The sequence below is a fragment of the Dipodomys spectabilis genome, unplaced genomic scaffold (assembly GCF_019054845.1).
Source record: "Dipodomys spectabilis isolate Male_0828 unplaced genomic scaffold, ASM1905484v1 ptg000231l, whole genome shotgun sequence".
Taxonomy (NCBI): Eukaryota; Metazoa; Chordata; class Mammalia; order Rodentia; family Heteromyidae; genus Dipodomys; species Dipodomys spectabilis.
In genome coordinates this window covers 763748-785494 of record NW_024870908.1, presented here as the reverse complement: position 1 = coordinate 785494, position 21747 = coordinate 763748, and the positions used below count along the sequence as shown (strand labels likewise).

Below are 21747 nucleotides of genomic sequence, written 5' to 3'. Positions count from 1 at the left end.
GAAAAGTAGCTAAGGGTAGAGAGATTGGGGGTGGGGGGAGACCCAAGTGGTAGAGCCCCTGCTTTAGATATTGCTTTAGATATTGCAAGGCCCTGAGTTCAAACCCCAGTACCATCAAAAATAAAATCCAAGCATCTGCTTTCAGTTGTGGTTACAAGTAATAACCCACTCCCCAAACTATTTAAATAGTTTCTCTGAATAACAGAGTAGTTGAGTTTCAACTATATTAAATAGATGTCTATGTAGACACTCAACCTACATTCTATTAGATAAATGTGCATTCTATTTAATGTAAGTATATTCCAGGAAGAATGTAGAGGAATAAGCAAATCAGATGCACCCACGATTGGAACCCTTGTAGCAGAAGGTAGAGGCTCTGATCATGATGAGAAGGTTTGGACCCGGCGCTAGTGGCTCATGCCTGCAATTCTAGCTACTCAGGAGACGGAGATCTGAGGATGTCTGTTTGAAGCTGGACCAGGCAGGGAAAAAGGTGGGACTCTTTATCTCCTATTGAGCACCAAAAACAAGGAAGTAGAACTGTGGCTCAAGTGGTAGAGCACCACCAACAAAAGGTTTGGGTAACTGATGGTTCTTAGCTGTATGCTTTAATCCTGATGGCAGAGTGTAGTGGAAAAATCTTTCTCACTTCATCATTTGGAAACAATATATAAAAAAAAGTATCAAAACAAAGCACTTGTTTTTATTTTTAAGGAGCAAAAAGAAAGAAGGGCATGGATCGTTTCAGGAAAGGACAGGCGTGAGCTACCAGCGCCCAGGCTCCGGCTGTGAGGTTGAATCTAAAACACAATTCAGCTTCCGGAGTTACGTGCACACCTGTCAGCAGGTGCATGGAGTCCTCCGTGTCCCGAGGGGGCGCCCGCGGGACTTTTGGCTTTTTGTAGAGCATGCGCGGTGGCGCTCTTTGGTGAAGGGGCGTGGTTGTCGTGGCGCGCCTGCGCGCTGCGGGCAGGTGGGCGGGGTCTGGGCTGTCACCCGGCGCCCGTGGAGGAAGGAGCCGGGCAGCGTGCGGTGTGAGGGGCGGGACCGGGCGGCCTGCGGAGGGTCGGCGGCTGAAGGCAGGCCGGGGCCAGGCCGGGCCATGCGGTGGGGCCGGGGTGCGGGGCCGCCGGGCCCCCGGGGGGTCGCCGCCCCCACGCTGCTGCTGCTCCCGCTGCTGCTGAGCGGCGCGGGGCCGGCGCGGGGCTCCGAGGACATCGTGGTGGGCTGCGGGGGCTTCGTCAAGTCGGACGTGGAGATCAACTACTCGCTCATCGAGGTGAGGGCCTCGCCGCGGCGCGGGGCCGCCGTGGGGCCCGGCCTCGCCCCAAGTGCCCGGGTGGGGGGGGGTCAGCCGCCAGTGGGACCGCCCGACCCCCCCCCCCCGATCTCCAAACCCCAGACCCCCCCTCCCCGCTTCTCCAGACCCCAGGCCGTCACCCCTCAGACCCGGGGCCCCCTCCCCCTCCCCGAACGCGGGTCCCCCCCCACCCCGCACCCATATGGTAGAGCACGCGTCCGCGTCCCCAAGATCCAAAGCTCGGCCCCCCACCCCCGCCCCGTGACCCCGACTCCGCGATCGGCCTTGGGGACCCCGAGGCTGGCCATTTACTTTCTTTCTCCCCCCCCCCCCCAGCCCCCTCCAAAAAGAGTTTGCAGCTGTCCTGAGGCCTGGGTAGCCATTGCAATGACACTAGAGATGGAAATGGGATGGTCAGCCCAGGGGTACGGTGACCCAGAAAACCTGAGAGGAGACTGGGCCCGGGGGGGGGGGGGAGGTGGAGGGAGGGAGGACCGGGGGGGCAGGGGTCTCCTTGTCAGGCCAGCTGGGAGCCCCCGAGGGAGAGCTGACCTCATTCTCCAGAGGGGCCTGGAGATGGGCGATGGGAAGGGAAGAGGCCAAGGAAACGCGTCCCGAGAAGATTCAAGAGCCCGGATAGGCTTTAAAGAGAATTCTGGAGAAAGGGACCCCCCCTCCCCCCAGAGGCCATCTGGAGGCAGCTTTGAGCTGTCCCCACGGGCGATGAACTGGCTGAACTGTTAAACCAGGTCCCTCAGCCAGGCACCTTGCTGGGGTTTGTGGAGAAGGGTGGAGTTCCACGCCCCTCTATTTGTTCCATCTGCTTTGCTCCAAATGTATTTCTTCCCTTTGCTATTAGCTTACATTTGTTGCGCGGAGGGGATGGGTTCATGGATGTATCATCATCAACCTCACCCCCTCAAGTTTAAGGCTCCGTGTGTGTCCATGTGTTCATCCTGGGGCTTGAACCTCAGGCCTTTGGCACTGTCCCTGAACTTCTTTTGCTCAAGGCTAGCTCTCCACCACTTGAGCCACGGCTCCACTTTCCAGCTCTTTTTTTTTTTGGTGGTTCATTGGAAATAAATCTCAGCCTCCTGAGGAGCTAGGATTACAGGCATGTGCCACCCGTGCTTGGCTAAGTTTTAAGGGATGGTGTTGGGAGAGAAGTTAGCAAACCCAGCACATGGTTTCTCAAAGGGAGCTTCTTGTCATTTCAGGCCCCTGTGTCCTCCACCCTTCTACCTGCGTCAGGCTTCAAGGTGGCTAAGAAGGTGCTAGACACCTGCTCCTGGTGCCCCTAGGCTTTCAGGCACAGGGCCTTTCAGAAGCTGCCTAGAAAGGCTTCTGACAGCTTGCTTCCTGGGGCTGTGGGAAGAGGGGCAAGGCAGTCCAGAGATTCCCTCTCATCTCCACCCACTAGTTGGCACGGTGTCCGTGAGAGCAGAGAGCAGGTTTTGTGATCTGGGAATAGCTATGTTTCTTGCCCCCTAGGGAACTGCCTGTCCAGAAGGCTGGAGACATTCTCATTGTTTCATAGTTTCTGATTATGAAAGCAGACGTTTTATATGTGTAATCTTGATGTAGACTTACGTGGCTATCCTATGTCCTAACCTGTACTTTATGAAATATGTTAAAAAAAAAAACAGAATACTTCACGGACTTTCCCCTTTCTTCCTTCCTTTCTTCTCCTTCCTTCCTTCCTTCTTCCTCTCCCTCGCTCCTTCCTTCTCTCTCTTCCTCCCTCTCTTTCTCTCTCTCTTTCTTTCTTTCCTTCCTTCCTTCCTTCCTTTCTCCCTCCCTCCCTCCCCCCCTCTCTCTTTCTTTCTTTCTTTCTTAACTCTACCATTGGAACTACATACCCCTCAACCCCCCACCCCCCTTTTTTTTTGCTTTATATTATTTTCAAGTCAGGTCTTGGGATTTCTGCCCAGGGTGAACCTTAGATTATGATCCTCCTACCTGTGACCTGCTTAGCTTGGATGACAGGTGCATGTCACCATACCTGATTTATGTGTTGAGATGGAATCTCCATAACTTTTGGTTGGCCTTGAACTGAAATCTTCCCAGTCTCTACCTCTGCAATAACTGGAATTACAGGCTTAAGCCACTGTGCCTAACCTCACAGTCATCTCTTTTTGTCAGTTGTGGTTGAATGCTGAGCCTGGGCACTGTCTTTCAGCTCTTCAGCTCAAGGCTAGCCCTCTACCACTTGAGCCACAGTGCCACTTCTGGTTTTCTGGTGGTTTATTGGGAGATAAGAGTCTCATGGACTTTCCTGCCAGGGCTGGCTTTGAACCACAATCCTCAGATCTCAGCCTCCTGAGTAGCTAGGATTGATTACAGGCCTGAACCACTGGCCCCTGGCAACAGTCATTTCTTTTTTTTTTTTTTTAGGGGGGGGGGGGTCCGGTCGTGGGGCCTGAACTCTGGGCCTGGGCGCTGTCCCTCAGCTCTTCAGCTCAAGGCTAGTGCTCTACCACTTGAGCCACAGTGCCACTTCCGGCTTTTTTCTTTTTGCTTATGTGGTGCTGAGGAATCGAACCCAGGGCCTCAGGCATGCAAGGCAAGCGCTCTACCACTGAGCCACCTTCCCAGCCCATCAGTCATTTCTTGATTGTGGTTTTTGTGTTCCAACTCAACTAATCATTCTCTCCAGCCTTCTTTCCTTCTGTTTTTTTTTTTTGTTTTTTGTTTTTGCAACGGATTCATTCAATCATCAACTACTTACCCAGTGTTAGTATATCTTGAAGCCTTGTTCCAGCTGGGAGTAGAGCAGTACAGGGGATAGATGCGATTAGAGGAAACTGACATTCTGCCTCAGATTGTTGAAAGCAGTAATCCTGCTGGTTGTGAACACTTTTACAATCAGATCTCACAAAAACTGAAGACTGCATTTCTCAGGAAAATCCACTGATTCTTAGGTTGCACAGTGTGGCTTGGGCCATGAGGGGGCCATTTGGATATTTATGGTAAAATTGTTGATGCAAGCAGACAGACTAAGAAGGGCAGCCAGCGAAAAGCGCAGGAGAAGCCATGCTCCAAATGATTCCTTTGGCTTTCCCTGGCCCGGGTTCCCCAACTAGACCAGGCTGTGTGGAGTGACAGCCGTGGTCACTGCCAATAAAGATTATTCCACACTGGTCTTTCCTCCAGTGTGCTGGTGTAAGTGTGTCGCTTTGCCCATTTCAGAGCTGGTGAGATTCAACTCTGCCATTCCTCTGTCTTGGTCCCAGAACAACCTATCTCGGAGGTCCTCAGACCCAGCCATGTTGCTTTTACAGTCACAGCAACTGAGGGGCAGGTGTTGAGCTCCCGTGCGCGGTTAGGGAATTTGCATCTGTGCCCTGCAGCCCGCGCCAAGGTTCATTTTTTCCTTCTGAGAGACACCAACTACTTTTGTTTTGAGTCCTTCCCTGCCCCAGAGGCTGTGTATGTGCTGACGTGAAGCTCTTGAACCACTGAGGAGGGGAGGGTCCTGCTGCTTCTTCCACAAAGAAACTGAGCTAGTGGCTCACACCTCTCATGCTAGCTACTCAGGAGGCTGAGACCTGAGGATCACAGTTCAAAGCCAGGCTAGGCAGGAAAGTCTATGAGACTCATCTCCAATGAACCACCAGAAAACCGGAAATGGCGCTGTGGCTCAAGTGGTAGAGCGCTTGCCTTGAGCTTTAAAGAGCTCAAGAGGGACAGCGCCCAGGCCCAGAGTTCAAGCCCCATGACTGACAAAAAATAAAGAAAAGAAACTGAGCCTGAAATGACATGTTGGGGGGCCCCTAGCATGGAGAAGGCTAGATATTGTGTCTATTGTGTGGGTAGATTGTGTCTCAAATGCTCAGGACAAAGAGTTGACACATAGCTTTCAGATGGCAGGGTCCGATGGCAGTGGAGAGGAAATTGAGTTTTGAAGTGAATGTCTCATCAAGCGTATGGAATCATTGGGGGCAGATAATGCAGAGCCTCCCCCCACCCCCCTCCGCAGCTCTTGTCCCAGACCCTCTGGTTGAGAAGATGAGGCAGGTCAGGAACTCAACTCAAGCACCTTACAAACAGTGCTGTCTGCAAATTTGTCTTAGATCCAGAACCACTAGTGAACAAAAGAGGTGGCCACTGAGGCAGACTGCAAAGCGAGTCCTTCAGAGAGGGCTAGGCTTGTGATGCCTTTGAGCGCCAGTGTTTTCCGGGGGGGGGGGGGGGGGGGGGAGGGGGGGAGGGGAGTGCGGGGGGGGGGGGGGGAGGTGAGGGGGAGGGAACTGACGGCAGTGTACGTCCAGCAGTGAGCACATACACATGTTGATGGAATGCACTTAGCTCTCAAAGGTGTGTTATCTCAACTTCTGTTTCCTTTCTTTCCTTTCCAGATAAAGTTGTACACCAAGCATGGGACTTTGAAATACCAGACAGACTGCGCCCCTAACAACGGCTATTTTATGATCCCCTTGTATGATAAGGTAAGAGGAGCGGCCTCCTTAGTCCCCTGGCGCGTCTTTATGACCGGGAACGAGAATCACGTGGTCTAGGCAGCAAGGCCTTCCCCACACCAGGAAATACTCCTTCCTTCTTTTTTTAATTTTTGGCAGTACTGGGGTTTGAACTCAGGACCTCAGGCCTGGCAAGGCAGGAGCTCTACCAATGGAGCCATGCCCCCAGCGCTTTATGTTTTAATTGCTTTTTGAACAGGGTCTCATGTTTATGCATGGGCTGGCCTGAACGGCCTGTGATCCTCCAGTTTTTACTTCCTGTGTAGCTAGGATGACAGGCATGTATCACTGTGCCCAGCTTTCCCCTTTCTTCTTTTCCTTCCCCTCCCCTCTCTCTCCTTCCTCCTCTTTCCCTTTCCTTTTTATCATTAATTAATTCATTTTTTTGGAGCTTCCATTCAGAGCCTTGAGCTCCTACTTGGCTTTTTGGCTTACAGCTGGTGCTCTACCACCTAAGTCACGCCTCCACTTTGGCTTAAGACTCTCCCTAGCTAGGACTTGTCTGCCCAGATTTGAAGACATTCAAATTTCCATCCTCAGATCTCACGTTCCCCAGTAGCTGGGATTATAGGCATGAGCCATTGCACCTGACCACTAGAATTCATAAGTGGCCTTCAGTGTAGCCTCTTCTGATGGCTGGATGGAAATTTGTCAGCTGTCAGTGCCTGCCTGGAATGCAGGACCTACCACATTTTGAACAGCACTTCCACATAGAATTTTATTTTCAGCTGGGCATCGTGGCTCACGCCTGTAATCCTAGCTGCTCAGGAGGCTGAGATCTGAGGATCGTGGTTCAAAACCAGCCCGGGCAGGAGAGACCGTGAGACTCTTATTTCCAATAAACCACTAGAAAACCGAAAGTAGCACTGTGGCTCAAGCAGTAGAGCTCCCGCCTTGTGCTGGAGAACACAGGGACAGCACCCAGCACCCAGGCCCAGAGTTCAAGCCCCATGACCAACAACAACAACAACAACAACAAAAATTTTATTTTCAGGAGCAAGTTTTAGTTTAGATGATACCATGGAAATACGTTAATTGGGACCATAAGCTCTTGCTCCTCTGAATTTCTCTCTTTTTTCCCTTCCAGGGGGATTTCATTCTGAAGATCGAGCCTCCCCTGGGGTGGAGTTTTGGTAAGCTTGCTGAATAGCCAGCCACAGTTGGTAAAGGGCCATGCTCTGTGCTGAACGTTCTTTGGGCTGGCCGTGTGCCGGGACTAGTAACACACGCAGGCTTCATTTCTGCCTTGACTTGAGTTTGAATTTACTTAGCTCTCCTGTAGGCCGCCTGTCATCTTTCCTAAAGTGTGTGCTGAGCCTCCCTTTGGAAACTCTGCCTACGTGCTTTTACTCATTATATAGGCCCAATAGCCTAGGACCCAGGTTTTTTTTTTTTTTTGTCCCAGGGGTGGTTGTTAGTTTTGGAGGCAGGATCTCCCTACACATCCCAGGCTGCCTTGAATTCCTGATCCTTCTGCGTCAGCCTCCCAGGTGCTGGGATTACAGGCATATACCATTACTTCCTCCTCCTTGAAAGTGTGTGTGTGTGTGTGCGCGTGTGCGTGTGTGTGCGCGTGTGCGCGTGTGCGTGTGTGTGCGTCCACGTGCTGGTCCTGGGGCTTGAATTCAGCACAGACACTGTCCTTGAGCTTTTGTGCTTAAGGTTGATCACTTGAGAGATAAGCATTTTCATGGACTTTTCTGCCTGGGCTGGCTTTGAACCCTCATCCTCAGATCTCAGCCTCCCGAGTAGCTGACAGGCATGAGCTCCCAGTACCCAGCCAAAAGACTTTTTAGGCTGTCTGTGCTCGACACTGGCTTCTTCAAGGGCTTGACACCAGTGGCTGGGGGGCGGGGCAGTGGGGGGAACTTTGCTTGTACTTTCAGAGTTTGAATCATGAGAACATGTTAAGTATTTGAGCGTAAATGAAGTTGCCTGGCATGAACGGTGGCTGAATCTCACTGTGCCCCAGACCTAAAGCTGACCTTAGTTTCTCACCCTGTCCCTCCTGTCCCTGCCTCTTTCCTCAGAGCCCACGAGTGTGGAGTTGTACGTGGATGGTGTGAGTGACATCTGCACCAAGGGTGGCGACATCAACTTTGTGTTCACCGGCTTCTCTGTGAATGGAAAGGTTCTGCTTCCAATCTCTGCTCCTCTCATAGCCGCTCTGTGACAGACACTAAGTATCCTCACCAGCCCAGCACTGGTGCTCACGCCCATAATCCTAGCTACTCAGCAGGCTGAGATCTGAGGATCGTGGTTCAAAGCCAGCCCAGGCAGGAAAGTCTGTAAGACTCGTGGTTCAAAGCCAGCCCAGGCAGGAAAGTCTGTAAGACTCTTATCTCCAATTAACCACCAGAAAACCAGAAGTAGCACTGTGGCTCATAGAGGTACAGTGCTAGCCTCGAGCTGAAGAGCTGAGGGACAGCACCCAGGCCCTGAGTGTAAGCCCCACAACAAAACAAACAAAAAATTCTCCTTATCTTTGGAAAAGCAAGGGGCTGCACCCCGCAGAGACCACAGACAAACTTGGAGTTGGGGGTGTTGATAGGTTCTGCACCGTGTTGTGCAGAACTGAGGTTTTAGGAGTCAGATTTGAGGTGCTGGCTGTCCGTGGGCCTGAGATACGGCAGGGATGTGGAATTGAGGAAATGCTCTCAATACCAGTCTATTGTCTCCACTGTGGGGGACCAAAGAGGGAGCTTCTCCCTTCACTCAGGGAAGCTTCAGAGGGCAGCTGAGCTCTCTCAGGGGTCCTTGTACACCTGGGAAGACTGAATTTGGGGTGCTGGCCCATGTAAACCCCTGTTCCGGGCCAAGATTCTCAGCATAGCATTTCTTCTTTTTCTTTTTCTGTCAGTTGTGGAGCTTGAACTCAGAGCCTGGGCGCTGTCCTTGAGCTTCTCTGTGCTCAAGACTAGTGCTCTACCACTTAAGCCACAGTGCCACTTCCGGTTTTGGAGTGGTTCACTGGAGATAAGAGTCTCTCAGGACTTTTCTGCCTGGGCTGGCTTCAAACCGCAGTCCTCAGATCTCAGCCTCCTGAGCAGCTAGGATGACAGGCGTGAGCCACTGGGGCCGCCCTCAGCACAGCATTTCTTTTTTCTTCCACCTGTGCTCAGGGCTGAGAGGAGCAGGTGTCCTGTCTGTCATGGCCCCTCAGTGGGCATCTGCCCTTTTGTGCCAGCTGTGAAGCCCCCAGTCCCCATTCTGGGTGTGGGTTTGGTGGGCTCTTGGGTAATTTTTCCAGTGATTTGTGAAATATCATGGCACCTTAAACCAATGGCATCTTACAGTCAGTTGTGATTCTACTGTCTCCTCCCTCCCCTTCCTGGCAAAGGTTCTAGGGTTTTCTGTTGCCTTTTCAAAGGAGTCCTGCGCCTAGACAAGTTCTAAGAGCCACATGCAGGAGTGGGGACGTTGGGAGGGGGAGGCTTCTGCCCTGCCACCATAACCTCCTCCTCATAACCTCCTCTTCTTTACCTGCTTCTCCATGCAGGTCCTCAGCAGAGGGCAGCCCCTGGGCCCTGCAGGGGTTCAGGTGTCCCTGAGGGGCACAGGCACCGAGGGGAAGATCCAGTCCACCGTCACGCAGCCTGGTGGAAAGTGAGTGGGACCAAAGGTGGGGGGCTGGGGGCACACAGAGCCCAGCTGTGAAGCTGGAGCCGGGCTGGGCTGAGGCAGATTAGAGACATTTGGGGTTTAGGGATCCTGCCTTCAGACCCTGATTTGTGTATTCCAGTGAAAGACCTGCAGTAGGCCGGGCACTAGGCTTTCCCTTAGTTGAGAGCGTGTGGGCTCTGGGGACTCTGGAGCCTTGTGCCTACCCCGGTTTAAATCTGGGCTCCTTTATTTTCTGTTTGAGCCTCACTTTCCTCATCTGTAAATGAGGGAACCATGGAACTCACTTCTAAGATTGCTGGGAAGATGGAGTTGGTGTCACTTCAGAAGTACATGTTTAATAAATGTTTGCTCAACATAGGTTAGCTCGTTATGATTTAAACACACCCTTTTATCACCATTACCATCAAAACCGTTTGTTGTCAGAACTGATGATTACTTAATTAACCTTGCTGAGTAGAAATTCAAACACTTATTTAGTGGATGTATATCGTTGAGTTGTAAATGTTAACAGATGTGCTAAGATTAATACGAGTGGTTGTAACTGCCGAGTTTGAAAACATTCAAATCATTACTAACGCCTTCAATACACCAAACTAATGAAATGGCAGAATAGAAATTTAGAATGAGTTTGTCAGTAAGTTATCCAATTTAAAATGATTATGGTTGAAATTAGTGTTCATTTTTTCAGTAATGTTTCATTATACCCATTGATGCCTCTCCATTTGTAGGAGGAAGAAAGAACTGAGATTTTTTTTTCCCCTGCACTAGTATAGATTCCAAAATACTTGGGACCAGAACTAATTTGGACTATGGAAAATTTTCAGGTTTGGGGTATTTTCATACATAGTGTAGTTAGTTTCTCACCGCTCACAAAATACCAGGTGTGAATGCTTTAAGGGAGAATTTATTGTGAATCACTGAATCAGTCAGTGATCTCTTGGCTCCATTGTTTCTGGGCCGGAAGTGAGGTAGAGATTTATGGTAGGAGGGTTTGGAAGAGCTGAGCTGCTCATCTCCTGGCAGCCATGAAGCGGAGAGAAACAGAGAGAGGAAGAGGCTGGGGACAAGATCTACCCTCCCCCAAGTCCCTGCCCCAGTAACCCACTTCCCCAGTTTCTACCATCTCCCAGTGGTCCACTTGTGAATCCATCAACGGATTAATCCATTCATAAAGTCAGAGCCCTCAGAACAGTTACTTCCCAAATCCCACCTTTGAGCATACATTGAGAACTGAGCCTTCAACAATTGGGCCTTTGGAGGGGCATTCCAGATCCAGACTATACTGAAGTCTTGGGGAGGGGACCCAGATCTAACATTTCACATATGCCTTATGCACATAGATAGAAGGTAATCTTAACACAGTATTTTTAGTAAAAATTTTGTATAAGCATGGAGCAAACTTTGTGCGGAATTTTCTTGTGGCAGTATATTGGCATACCAAATATTTTGGATTTGGGGACATTTTGGACTTCAGGTGGTCAGATTAACCTGCAGCTGGTTGTGAACTGTGCCTGGTGCTAACTGAACCTGGGACAGGGACTTGTGGTGCAGGATTGCTCTGGAAATGAAGTGGAGGCTAATGCTTACCGAGACCAGCAGCTGATGGAATTTGCCCAGAGTGCAGATCCAACTAGGATTCAAAGCTTGTCACCATTTGTTGTCTCCGTATTCTCAGTGTCTTGTGTCAACGTCTGCTGACCTGGTCTCTTTACAACCACCTCTCCCCTCCCCCGCCACCCTCCTTCTCAAGGCCTCACTGGATATTCTCTGCACCTGCACAGGGGAAAGGAAAGGCCTTCTCCTCCTGAGCCCAGGGGGCACTCAGCAGGCGCCCAGGCCTTCATGATCATTGAGCTCCTTACCAGGAAGTTGCGAGAATTCCAACATTACTTTCTCATGCTGCCCACATTCATCCTAAAATGAGAACTACTCTGGTGGTGTGGAGATAGTTAAGTTGTGTTTTCTGTTTCTTAGGTTTGCATTTTTTAAAGTTCTTCCTGGCGATTACGAAATCCTCGCGACTCATCCGACTTGGGCATTGAAAGAGGTGGGTGTTTGAAGTGTCTCTTGGCCACGCCCATAACGTGTGAGTCTGGGACACATGTGGGGCTTCCAGTGTGCATATGAAGAGAATTGGCGGTCTTCCAGATGTGGATGAAGAGCCCTGATGTTTATGAGGCAGATGTCTGGCGCTAGCTGGGCCTCTGGTGTTGGTTTTTATGGCACATGACAGTGTTGTCTTCCTGCTGGAGAGCTGTGGCTCTTTTGATCTAAATCAACACTGGGAACCCCTGGGGAGATGTGTTGTCCTCTCTGAGATAGAGCTCTAGAGAGACAAACGGCACAGAATGTTTATTGCCATTAATAGCAAACTGTGGGGAGCCAGCTCAGGTCCCACTAAGAGAAGGACCCGTGAGCCACAGCCACGCGTAGCACAGGGTAACCACATTTCAGAACAAAGCGGAAGGAAATGGAGTTGTAAACATTTGTGCTAATGCCGCTTACAGATGTGGCTTATGTAGAATAGTTACAAAGATATGCTTGGGACTAGCAAACACTACATTTGTAATCTAGAGGTGAGGAAGGGGGTTTGACGGTACTCCCTTGGGCATGAAAACCTGGTTGCCATGGTATGTCTGTCTTTCTAGCACTTGGGAGGCTGAGGAGGGAGATTGTGAGTTTGAGCCCAGCCTGGGCTACATAGCCAGACCCTTGTGAGTTCGAGCCCAGCCTGGGCTACATAGCCAGACCCTGTCTCAAAAAATACCCTTAAGAGTGATTGCAACTATACTGTAGAGTTGGAGTTCCCGGCTGCGATTTCTACACCCATCGATGGAACCAGCCTCGGGGGTCACCCAACTGCACACTGAAAGCATTTGAAAAGAAATTGCACACGTGGACTAGTTTTTTTGCAGTATGATTCTTTCCATGATGGTCACAGCATATGCATGATTCTAAGTAGCATAGAGATGACTGAGGCATACGCGGGGAGCGGGGCTGGTGTAAGGAGGTTGCCCGCAGACACCGAGCCGGCTTGTGTATCTGTGGGTTTGGATGGAGGTCCTGGAACTGTCCCTGGTGCATACTCTCAGAGGGAGGACCACATGTGGAATTTTGCCGTCTGTGTATGTCTCCTCCAGTTCCTATTTAGCTTAAGCATGTTGTTGTGCTGTTAGACACTTAGCTGGGGTTTGGTTTCTGGAAGCTAACCCCTTTGATTTGCTTCTCTAGGCGAGCACCACAGTGCGCGTAACCAACTCCAATGCCAACGCTGCCGGGCCCCTCATAGTCGCTGGCTACAATGTGTCTGGCTCCGTGCGGAGCGACGGCGAGCCCATGAAAGGGGTGAAGTTTCTTCTCTTTTCTTCTTCAGTGACCAAAGAGGTAAGCACAGGAAAGTGAAAAACAAACCAAATTGTGCGTGTCGGGGTGAGGAGGGAGACGGGAGAGGAGAGTACAGTGTCATGCTGGAAATGCTGGATGAGCCAGGTGCCAGTAGCTCACGCGACTCAGGAGGTTGAGATCTGAGGATTACAGTTCAAAGCCAGCCCAGGAAGGAAAATCCATGAGACTCTTTATCCAATTAACCACCAGAAAACTGGAAGTGGCACTATAGCTCTAAAGTGGTAGAGCACTAACGAGTTTTGAGTGAAGAGTCTCAGAGACAGCACTCAGGCCCAGAGTGTGAGCCCCATGACCTACAAAAAAAACAAATAATACAGTGCCGGCCCAGGTTGATTTACCTTCTTAACTGTGGTCTCTGTGGACTTGCAGAAGTTGAATGTCTACACTGGGGGGTGTGGAGTTTAGTTGTTTTCTTGGAAGTATTGGAGTTTGGACTCAGGGCCTAGTGATTGCTAAGCAGGGGAGTCATATCCCTTTTTTACTTTCTGTTTTACTTTTTAAAATTAATTACATACTTTTTTTTTTTTTTAAATCAATCATAGGACTTGAACTCAGGGCCTGGGCTCTGTCCCTGAGCTTTTGTGCTCAAGGCTAACCCCCTCTACCACCTTGAGCCACAGCTCCATCTCCAGTTTTCTGATGGTTAATTGGAGATAAGAGTCTGATGGGCTTTCCTGCCTGGGCTGGCTTTGAACCATGATCCTCAGATCTCGGCCTTCTGAGAAGCTAGTTTTACAGGTGTGAGCCACCAGCACCTGGTTTGTTTTAGTTATTTTATTTTATTTTTTTGGGTCCGGTCGTGGGGCCTGAACTCTGGGCCTGGGCGCTGTCCCTCAGCTCTTCAGCTCAAGGCTAGCGCTCTACCACTTGAGCCATAGCGCCACTTCCAGCTTTTTTCTTTTTACTTATGTGGTGCTGAGGAATGGAACCCAGGGCCTCATGCATGCAAGGCAAGCGCTCTACCACTGAGCCACCTTCCCAGCCCTTGTTTTAGTTATTTTTGAGACAGAGGGTCATGTTTCTGCTTGGACTGGCTTTGAATGGCAATCATTCATTCCTTTTCTGCCTTCTAAGTAGCTGGTGTGGCGGCATCTAAGCCAGTCTTCAGGTTTTGGACCAGGTGTGTATAAATGTGTCTTTCTAGCTGCCAGGCCTTGGGCTAGTCACTCTGCCCTCTGAGCCACTGTCCCTTTCCCTGGAGAATAGTGACCCATTGTCACTATTCTTGTCATTCTAAGTACAGCCGATTTTAGCTTTCCACCTGAGCGTAAAGATACTTGGTCTCTTCATGTGTATGAACATCCTGTAGAGCATGGATATACATGTACTGCCTTGAAACTTGGAGAATTTGCTCTGTTCTCTTGTGTGGTAACTAGAACATTCCTTTCCCCCGGCATAGGATGTCCTGGGCTGCAATGTGTCTCCAGTACCTGGGTTCCAGCCCCAAGATGAAAGCCTGGTGTATCTCTGCTATGCAGTCTCCAAAGAAGATGGCTCCTTCTCCTTCTATTCCCTGCCCAGTGGGGGTTACGCTGTGGTGAGAAGCAGTTCTGCTGTGTTTCTGTTTGGGATGCTTACAACCTGGTACAAACCCAAGCCAGATGGGTGGTGTTAGCTTTCCTTCACGGTGACAGGATTTCAGTTCATGCTTCTACACATGGCCAATTGACCTTTGGGCCTGTGGCAAGGCAAATTATCATGGCGGGAGCAGGTGTTGGAGGACACCTGTTCACCTGGTAATGGCCAGGAAGCACAGAAGGCCAGGAGCAAGGCCTGGATCCCAACATTCCCTTCCAACACACCCCCAGTCACCTCACTTCCTCCCCCAACCCCTCTCCCAAGGCTCAGCCCAGGACTGGTGATCAGGCATTTAGACCTAGGCCTTTGGGAGACATTTCAGATCCAGTCTCAAAGAATCAAGGGGTTTGTTTGCTATCTCATGGACACTGTTTAGCAGGCGACGATGAACCTCTCTGCTCTGCAATTCTGAAATCTGACATGCTCCAAAATGCAGAATGCTTTAAGCACCAGCCTGATGCCACAGGGGAAAATTCCACGTTGTGAATTTCATGCCTTGATCATAAAAATGTAGCATAAAGTTACCTTTGGCCAATGTCATAAGTAAGTCGTGTGTGTAACATAAATGAATTCATGTTTAGACCTCAGTTCCCTTCCCAGAGATCTCCTTTTAAAATAGACACACAGATTCGAGCACTTGAAACATCCCGCAGTGCAGAGCACTCCTGATCCCAAGAGTTCTGAACATGGCATGCCCAGGCTGCGCTTTCCCTGGACACAGGGAGCGCTGCAGGAAGCGCAGGGCTTTCTGAGCTCAAATCAGCCACAGCCGCCAGCTGCAGCTAATGTTTTTCCCAGCCCCTTGAGCCCCTTGTCATCTATGACTGCTCGATCACTGGTTAACACTGTCCATCGTGGTAACCAGCGCGCCATTCCTTCCAGGTTCCCTTCTACAGAGGTGAGAGGATCACCTTTGATGTGGCCCCTTCCAGGCTTGACTTCACAGTGGAGCACGACAGCCTGAGGATCGAGGTGAGACGCCCTCTGCTCTGTCCCATCCTGGACTCGGGCCAAGTTGCCAGTGGCTCAGCGGCTCACGCCTATAATCCTAGCAACTCAGGAAGCTGAGATCTGGGGATGGTGGTTCAAAGCCAGCCTGGGCAAGAAAGTGAAGAATACATTCTACAGATCCATCAGGTTGGAGTCATCTGTTAGGTCAGGGTCTGTACACATCTAGCTTCTAAACCTTTGATGGTGCCTATCTGAATGAATAAGTGGGCAAATGCCTTAGGAGTATAGCTCTGTGATAGAGCAATTGCCCAGTATGTGTGAGGCCCTGGGTTCCATCTCTAGCAACACACACACACACACACACACACACACACACACACACGCACACACACACACACACACACACACACACACACACGAATACACATACACGGGAAGATGCCAATTGGTGCACATGTTTCTGAAAGGATCAGGGCCTTCTGGATGAACCAGAAGCCGTTTTAGAGCTCTCCTTCATTCAGCAGTCATTTGCCCAGGTGGCTGGGGCAAGAAAGGTCCCTGTCCTCACCAGCATACATTCTAGAGGCAGGGAGACAGACTCTATGGACAGACAGGACAGTTGGGGTCCTGGCGAGTCACAAGAGGACTAGGTTGGTGGTGAACTGGAGGCAGCAGAGTAGGGTCAGCTGTGCTGCACCTGCAGAGAGAGCTGAGGTGACTTCCCACGGAGCAGGCCACAGGCAAAGTACAGGAGCACATGCTAGGCGCTGCCCTGGGGTTGGCAGGGGTGAACTGGCTCTAGAGCCTGGCTGGGCTGAGATTCTGGCTTGGGAGAAAGTCAGGTGAGGGCCTTTGACCTGGCGGGGGGTCAAGGGGGGGGATCATGAGGTGGGCTGACACTGGAGGGATGGGGCAGGGTCCAAGGCGATGCTGGAGTTGGGAGGCAGTGGCCTGGCCGTTGGAGGTGAGTCTGCAGGTTCTGTCAGCTTTGTCCTTGTGTTGGGAATGTGACAACGAAGACGGATGCTGGCCGCAGGGCTGGAAGAAAGCAGTGAGAGGGCGTGGGGGTGGGGGACACGACGTGCTGGGCAAGAGGCGGCCTTGGTGGCCCAGATCCCTGACCCCTTTCTCCCATCTTCATTGTCTAGCCTGTGTTCCATGTCATGGGATTCTCTGTCACTGGGAGGGTCCTGAATGGACCAGAAGGAGAAGGCGTCCCAGAGGCCGTGGTTACTCTGAACAACCAGATCAAAGGTGGGCAGACATGCTGGCTCCTGGCCTGCTCAAGCACTGCTCTTGGCCCATGGAGAGGAGCAGAAGGGAATGAAATCTGAATGGCGGGCTTGGGTCTCACGGATTCCTATGTAGGTGGGGTGCACAGTGGGTTTTCAAATGTGTTCTGTTCCAGTCAGAACAAAGGCCGATGGCTCTTTCCGCCTGGAGAACATAACGACGGGGACGTACACCATCCATGCCCAGAAGGAGCATCTGCACTTCGAGACCATCACCATCAAAATCGCCCCCAATACCCCGCAGCTGGCCGACATCATCGCCACAGGGTAGGTGATGACCTAACGTTTTGGGGTCCTTATCCAGTGTCAGCACCTGTTAGGACATTCAGTCGGCTTTCTTTGCCCCCAATCCCCCCAACCTAGGTTACCATTTGAGCCACGCCCCAGTCATTTTTGCTTTACTTTTGATAGGGTCTCATGTTTTTGCCCGGTCCCAGCCTTTAGACTGTGAGCCTTCTACCTGTAGCCTCCTCAGTACCTGAATGGTGGGCATGAGCCTAAGCCATTCCAAACCATAGTTGGAGGCCTTGAAGCTGCAGGCTAGCTCTGCAGGGTGGAGGCTAGTCGGGGAAGGCCTGTCCACAGCTGGCAGGGGACATCAGGGATACATTGGGAAGATACCTAGGGGTCCTGTGGGTCTCCAGCTGGGGACGGTTAGGTGATGGGACCACATGGGTCTGAAGGACCACTAGATGGCGCCCTGCAATAGATGCTGGATATCTGAACGTCCTGATTGGGCTACAGGTGGTTGTGGGAACTTCAGGTAGGTTGGAGCAGGGAGAACTGGAAGAATACCAGTGAGAAAGTGTAGTGCTCTGGAGGGGTGGTCTAGGGCAGGAGAAAGGACGTTTACTACTAGAAAAAATCATCCACTGGTGTGGTCACGAAGGAGCCATGGAAACTATGGGCAGGTTGGGGGGCGGGGGGTCAGGCTCTGGGGTGAACCAGAGATGAGGAAGCAGATCACCCCCAGAAAATACGGGCTGCCTTTAAGCCATCCCTCCATGACTCCCAACCTTTCTTCCCTGTTGGTGATGAGTTCGTGTGCTAGGCCAGTGTGCCACCACTGAGCACAGATCATTTTTCTTTCTTTAGTGCAAAGGAAAAAAACATAAACATATCTCCCATCGCCACCATGCACCCATTTGCTCTGATAAGCAGTATCTCCTCCACACAGCTGCAGGTCGCTGTCTGGGCCCCATTTATCCCTGGCTTCCTTCCAATCCAGGCTCCACCCAGCAGCCGGCAGAAGCCAGAAAGAGTCCTGTTGCACCCCATTGACAACACCCAAGGGTCTCCCAAGGGATCAGGAGAGAAAGCTGCCCTCTTCCCCCCGTCCCCCAAGCCAGTCACAGGGCTGGCTCTCTTGTATGCTTGTCACCTGCCTCCAGTCACTTCCTCTGGCTCAGTTCCTTTTCTCCCCTGCTCAGGAACCTGTTTACTTTCTGACCTTGATTTTCCCTAGGTCTTGGCAATCCAGAGGCCTTCTAGGCCCCTGACCTACCCCGCTGCTCTGCTCAGAGCTCTGGGCTCTTCCAGCCCACGGCTCAGGCCCACTGATGATCAAATCTGCGGAGTCCTTGCTTGCCTCCATGTGGGGTACATGGCATGTGCCACGTCAGCTAAATAGAGAATAGTGACTGTCCCTTCCAGCACTGTCCCTCCTGGCACCATTATGTTGGTTGCTGCCAGTGAGCAGATGTGCCTTCCCATGGTTGTTTTGTGTTTTGTCTTTTGCTGGTCTTAGAGTTTGAACTCAGGACCTAGATGCTGTCTATGAGCTTCTTTTGCTCAAGGCTAGTGCTCTACCACTTGAAGCACAGCACCACTTCTAGCTTTTTCTGAGTAGTTTATTGGAGATAAGAGTCTCATGGACTTGCCTTCCTGGGCTGGCTTTGAACTGTGATCCTCTGATCTCAGCCTCCTGAGTAGCTGGATTACAGGCGTGAGCCACTGGTGCCTGGCTCCTATGTTTCTTATACATCATTCACTTGTAGGTTCTAATCTGAGTTGTTCCTTCTTTTGATTTTGAGACAGTATCTCCCTATACAGCCCAGACAGGCCTGGAATCCTCCATCCTTCTGCCTCACTTTCCAGTGTGAACATTAAAAATGTATGCACCACCATCACACCTGGCTCTTTGGGTTTTTCTTTCCTCTTTTTTTTTTTTTTTGCTATGCTGAGGACCAAACTCCAGGCCTTGCTAGGCAAACACTCTTCCACTGAATTAAATCCTCAGCCCTCCATCTTAATGCAGCTTTACAAATTACAAGTTGCTTTTTTGTGATTCTCAGCTATACTAAGAAGTTCAGGTTAAGCTTTGCAAGTTTGTTTTCTGGTCCTGAGGGGTGAAGGTAGAACTTGTGCTTGCTAGGCAGGCGCTCTATACATGAGCCATCCCCAGATCTCCAGTCCTTCGTGCTTTTCTTTTTAGGTCTGAGACTGGAACTTGCACTCATTGGCTAGCTCCCTACCAACTGAACTTTGCCTCCAACTCCTTATTATGCTTACATTTTTTGTTGTAGTTAATATTTGGATAGATCTTATGTTTTTCCCTGGTTGGGCCTGGACTGAGATCCTCCTGTTTGTGCTTCCCAAGTAGCTGGGGTGACTGGCACACACCCCCCCTTGAGCTATTGGTTGACATAGAGTCTCACCAACTCTTTGCCCTTGGTGGCTTCAAACCTCAATCCTCTTTCTGCTTCCTAAGTAGCTGAGGTGACCGGCACGAGCCACTGTACCTGGCTTAGCTTTGTGCTCTTCACTCAGCTTTCCTTTGTGTGCAAGTGTCTCCACTTGCTTTTGTCCCTGGATTGCATCTGAACACAGGGAGGCCTCTGATGGCCTGGCCTTAGCTTGTATGCTGGCCAGTGGCAGTATTTCTTGGGAGGCTTTATAGCTCTTTAGCGTTTAGGGTTAGCTCACGTTAGTCCCTGTCTCATTGCCAATAATTCAGTTTCACACTTTCATATCGGAGGATTTTCTGAAAATCACTTCTGCAGTGAGAGGTTGTCAGACATTACCTGAAGCTGCCACAGGCTCCTGCAGAGGGAGGCTGCTCTACTTCCTGTGAATAGCTCAGGAAAGCAGAGCCTCATGGGTGCACTCTGTCTGTCTCTGCCTTCAGTCCACACAGTCTGAGGCCTGCCGGCCAGAAGAGGGGTGTGCATAGGAGCTGCTCAGAGCCACTCTCCCTTGCAGCCATAACTGAGTTCTCCTGCGGTCTCCTTGCAGGTTCAGTGTCTGCGGCCATATATCAATTGCGCGCTTCCCTGATGCCGTCAAGCAGATGAGTAAATACAAGGTGGTGCTGTCGTCCCAGGACAAGGACAAGGCGCTGGTCACTGCGGAGGCGGATGCTCATGGCTCATTTTGCTTTAAAGCAAAACCAGGGGCTTACAAAGTCCAGGTGAAGTATTGTCAAAAAATAGTTGGCAGAAGAGTTTATGAGCTCAAAAGGAGGCTCAAGAAAGAACGTTTTTGTTTCTGGCTCTTTCTTATTTATTTAATTTATGTAGTGCCTGTTTGGGGCCTGAGTGCTGTCCTTGTAGCTTTTGTGCTCAAGGCTAGTGCTCTACCACTTGAGCCACAGCTCCACTTCTGGCTTATCTGGTAGTCAATTGGAGATAAGAGTCTCATGGGCTTTACTTTCCCAGGCTGGCTTCAAACTATGATCCTCAGATCTCAGCCTCCTGAGCTGCTAGGATTATAGGCATGAGCCACTGCATCGGACACGCCTTTAAGCCTTCCCATCCTTGCCTGTCTGTTGGTAGAGCCTACAGATGTCCAGCTGAGAAATGATGTGGGAGGTCTCTCCTCATGATATGTGCTGAGAGTTAGGGGGTCTGGTTACCCATTGCACTGCCTGATCCCAGGCTTCCTGCTGCCCATGAGCACCTGGAAGTGCAAGAGAAGAGGCACATGAGCTCTTCATGGCTGCTCAAGAAACTTGCATGGCACCTGGCTTCTGGGAGTCCAGGCCTTGTCCCTCCTTGCTCTGCCTCAGGTCCAGGTGGGCAGGCCCTGTGGGATTTGTCCTTCCAGGCAGGCAGAGCAGCTGGGCAGCCTCTGGCCTGTTTTGTACGTAGGCCTGAGTGTAGTGAGGCCAAGAAAGCAAATGACCAGACAAGCAGAGGTCATCCACCATGCCATCAGCCTGGCAGGCTAATGGCCTTAGGAAGAGGCTACAGTGACAGCCTTTGGAGGCCCGAGAACCAACCAGGAAGGGTGATTCTGAGCTGTCATCTTTACTGGGGGTAAAAAAAGATGGTCACTGCCCCCTCCCCGGGAAAAGGGAAACACATTCCTAGTGTGTGTTCTATGTGACAGGAATGTGGCATGATAAGATTCCAGCCAGAGCCCAGTGGTAGCTGTCAGGGCTGCATACCTCTGGTGAGAGTTGATTTTGAATAGAAACACGTTTCCTTCAACCAGATGACTCCCGGGTTTGTTGTGATTATAAAACTAGGCCGAGAGATGCGCGCTTGTCCTTCCAGATCCACTCAGCTCTGTACCTCCGGGGACGTTGTGGTGCCCTGCACTAGGGGCCGAGGAGCCCCGCAGCCGCTGACGTGGCTCCCTGGGTTCCCGCAGGTGGTGGTGCCCGAGGCTGAGGCCAGAGCCGGGCTGATGCTGAAGCCCCAGGTGTTTCCTCTCACGGTGACCGACAGGCCCGTGATGGACGTGGCCTTCGTGCAGTTTCTGGCGTCTGTTTCTGGGAAAGTCTCTTGTTTGGGTAAGATGTCACCTGGAGGCCAGAACAGGCGACAGGGTGGCAGGGGAGGAGAAGGAGGTGCAGAAGTGGGAATCGTAGGTGTTATTAATGGCAGTGGCTGCTTTTAAACCCAGGGGTTTGGACTCCATCTTGCATGGTGTTCTTCCCTCCCTCCCTCCCTCCCTCCTTCCCTCCCTTCTTCCCTCCCTTCTTTTTTTCTTTGTCGGTCATGGGGCTTGAACTCTGGGCCTGGGCGCTGTCCCTCAGCTCTTCAGCTCAAGGCAAGCACTCTACCACTTGAGCTACAGCGCCACGTCCAGTTTTCTAGTGGTTTATTGGAGATAGGAATCTCACCGTCTTTCCTGCCTGGGCTTTGAACCGAGGTCCTCAGATCTCAGCCTCCTG

General features: G+C 51.1%; 1 protein-coding gene across 3 annotated transcripts in view; it reads left to right on the top strand.

The window, feature by feature from the left end:
- The first annotated feature begins 1102 nt into the window (after positions 1-1102).
- Positions 1103-21747, top strand: part of LOC122123784 (nodal modulator 1) — a 40310-nt gene continuing 19665 nt past the window's right edge. For all 3 annotated transcript variants that reach the window (XM_042698257.1, XM_042698256.1, XM_042698255.1), the window contains exons 1-13: positions 1103-1279; positions 5659-5748; positions 6866-6911; positions 7809-7909; positions 9278-9384; positions 11377-11449; positions 12634-12786; positions 14207-14344; positions 15268-15357; positions 16485-16590; positions 16745-16895; positions 19863-20037; positions 21222-21363. In XM_042698257.1, coding sequence (XP_042554191.1) covers positions 1103-1279; positions 5659-5748; positions 6866-6911; positions 7809-7909; positions 9278-9384; positions 11377-11449; positions 12634-12786; positions 14207-14344; positions 15268-15357; positions 16485-16590; positions 16745-16895; positions 19863-20037; positions 21222-21363 — 1549 coding nt within the window. The remainder of the gene's footprint in view (positions 1280-5658; positions 5749-6865; positions 6912-7808; positions 7910-9277; positions 9385-11376; positions 11450-12633; positions 12787-14206; positions 14345-15267; positions 15358-16484; positions 16591-16744; positions 16896-19862; positions 20038-21221; positions 21364-21747) is intronic.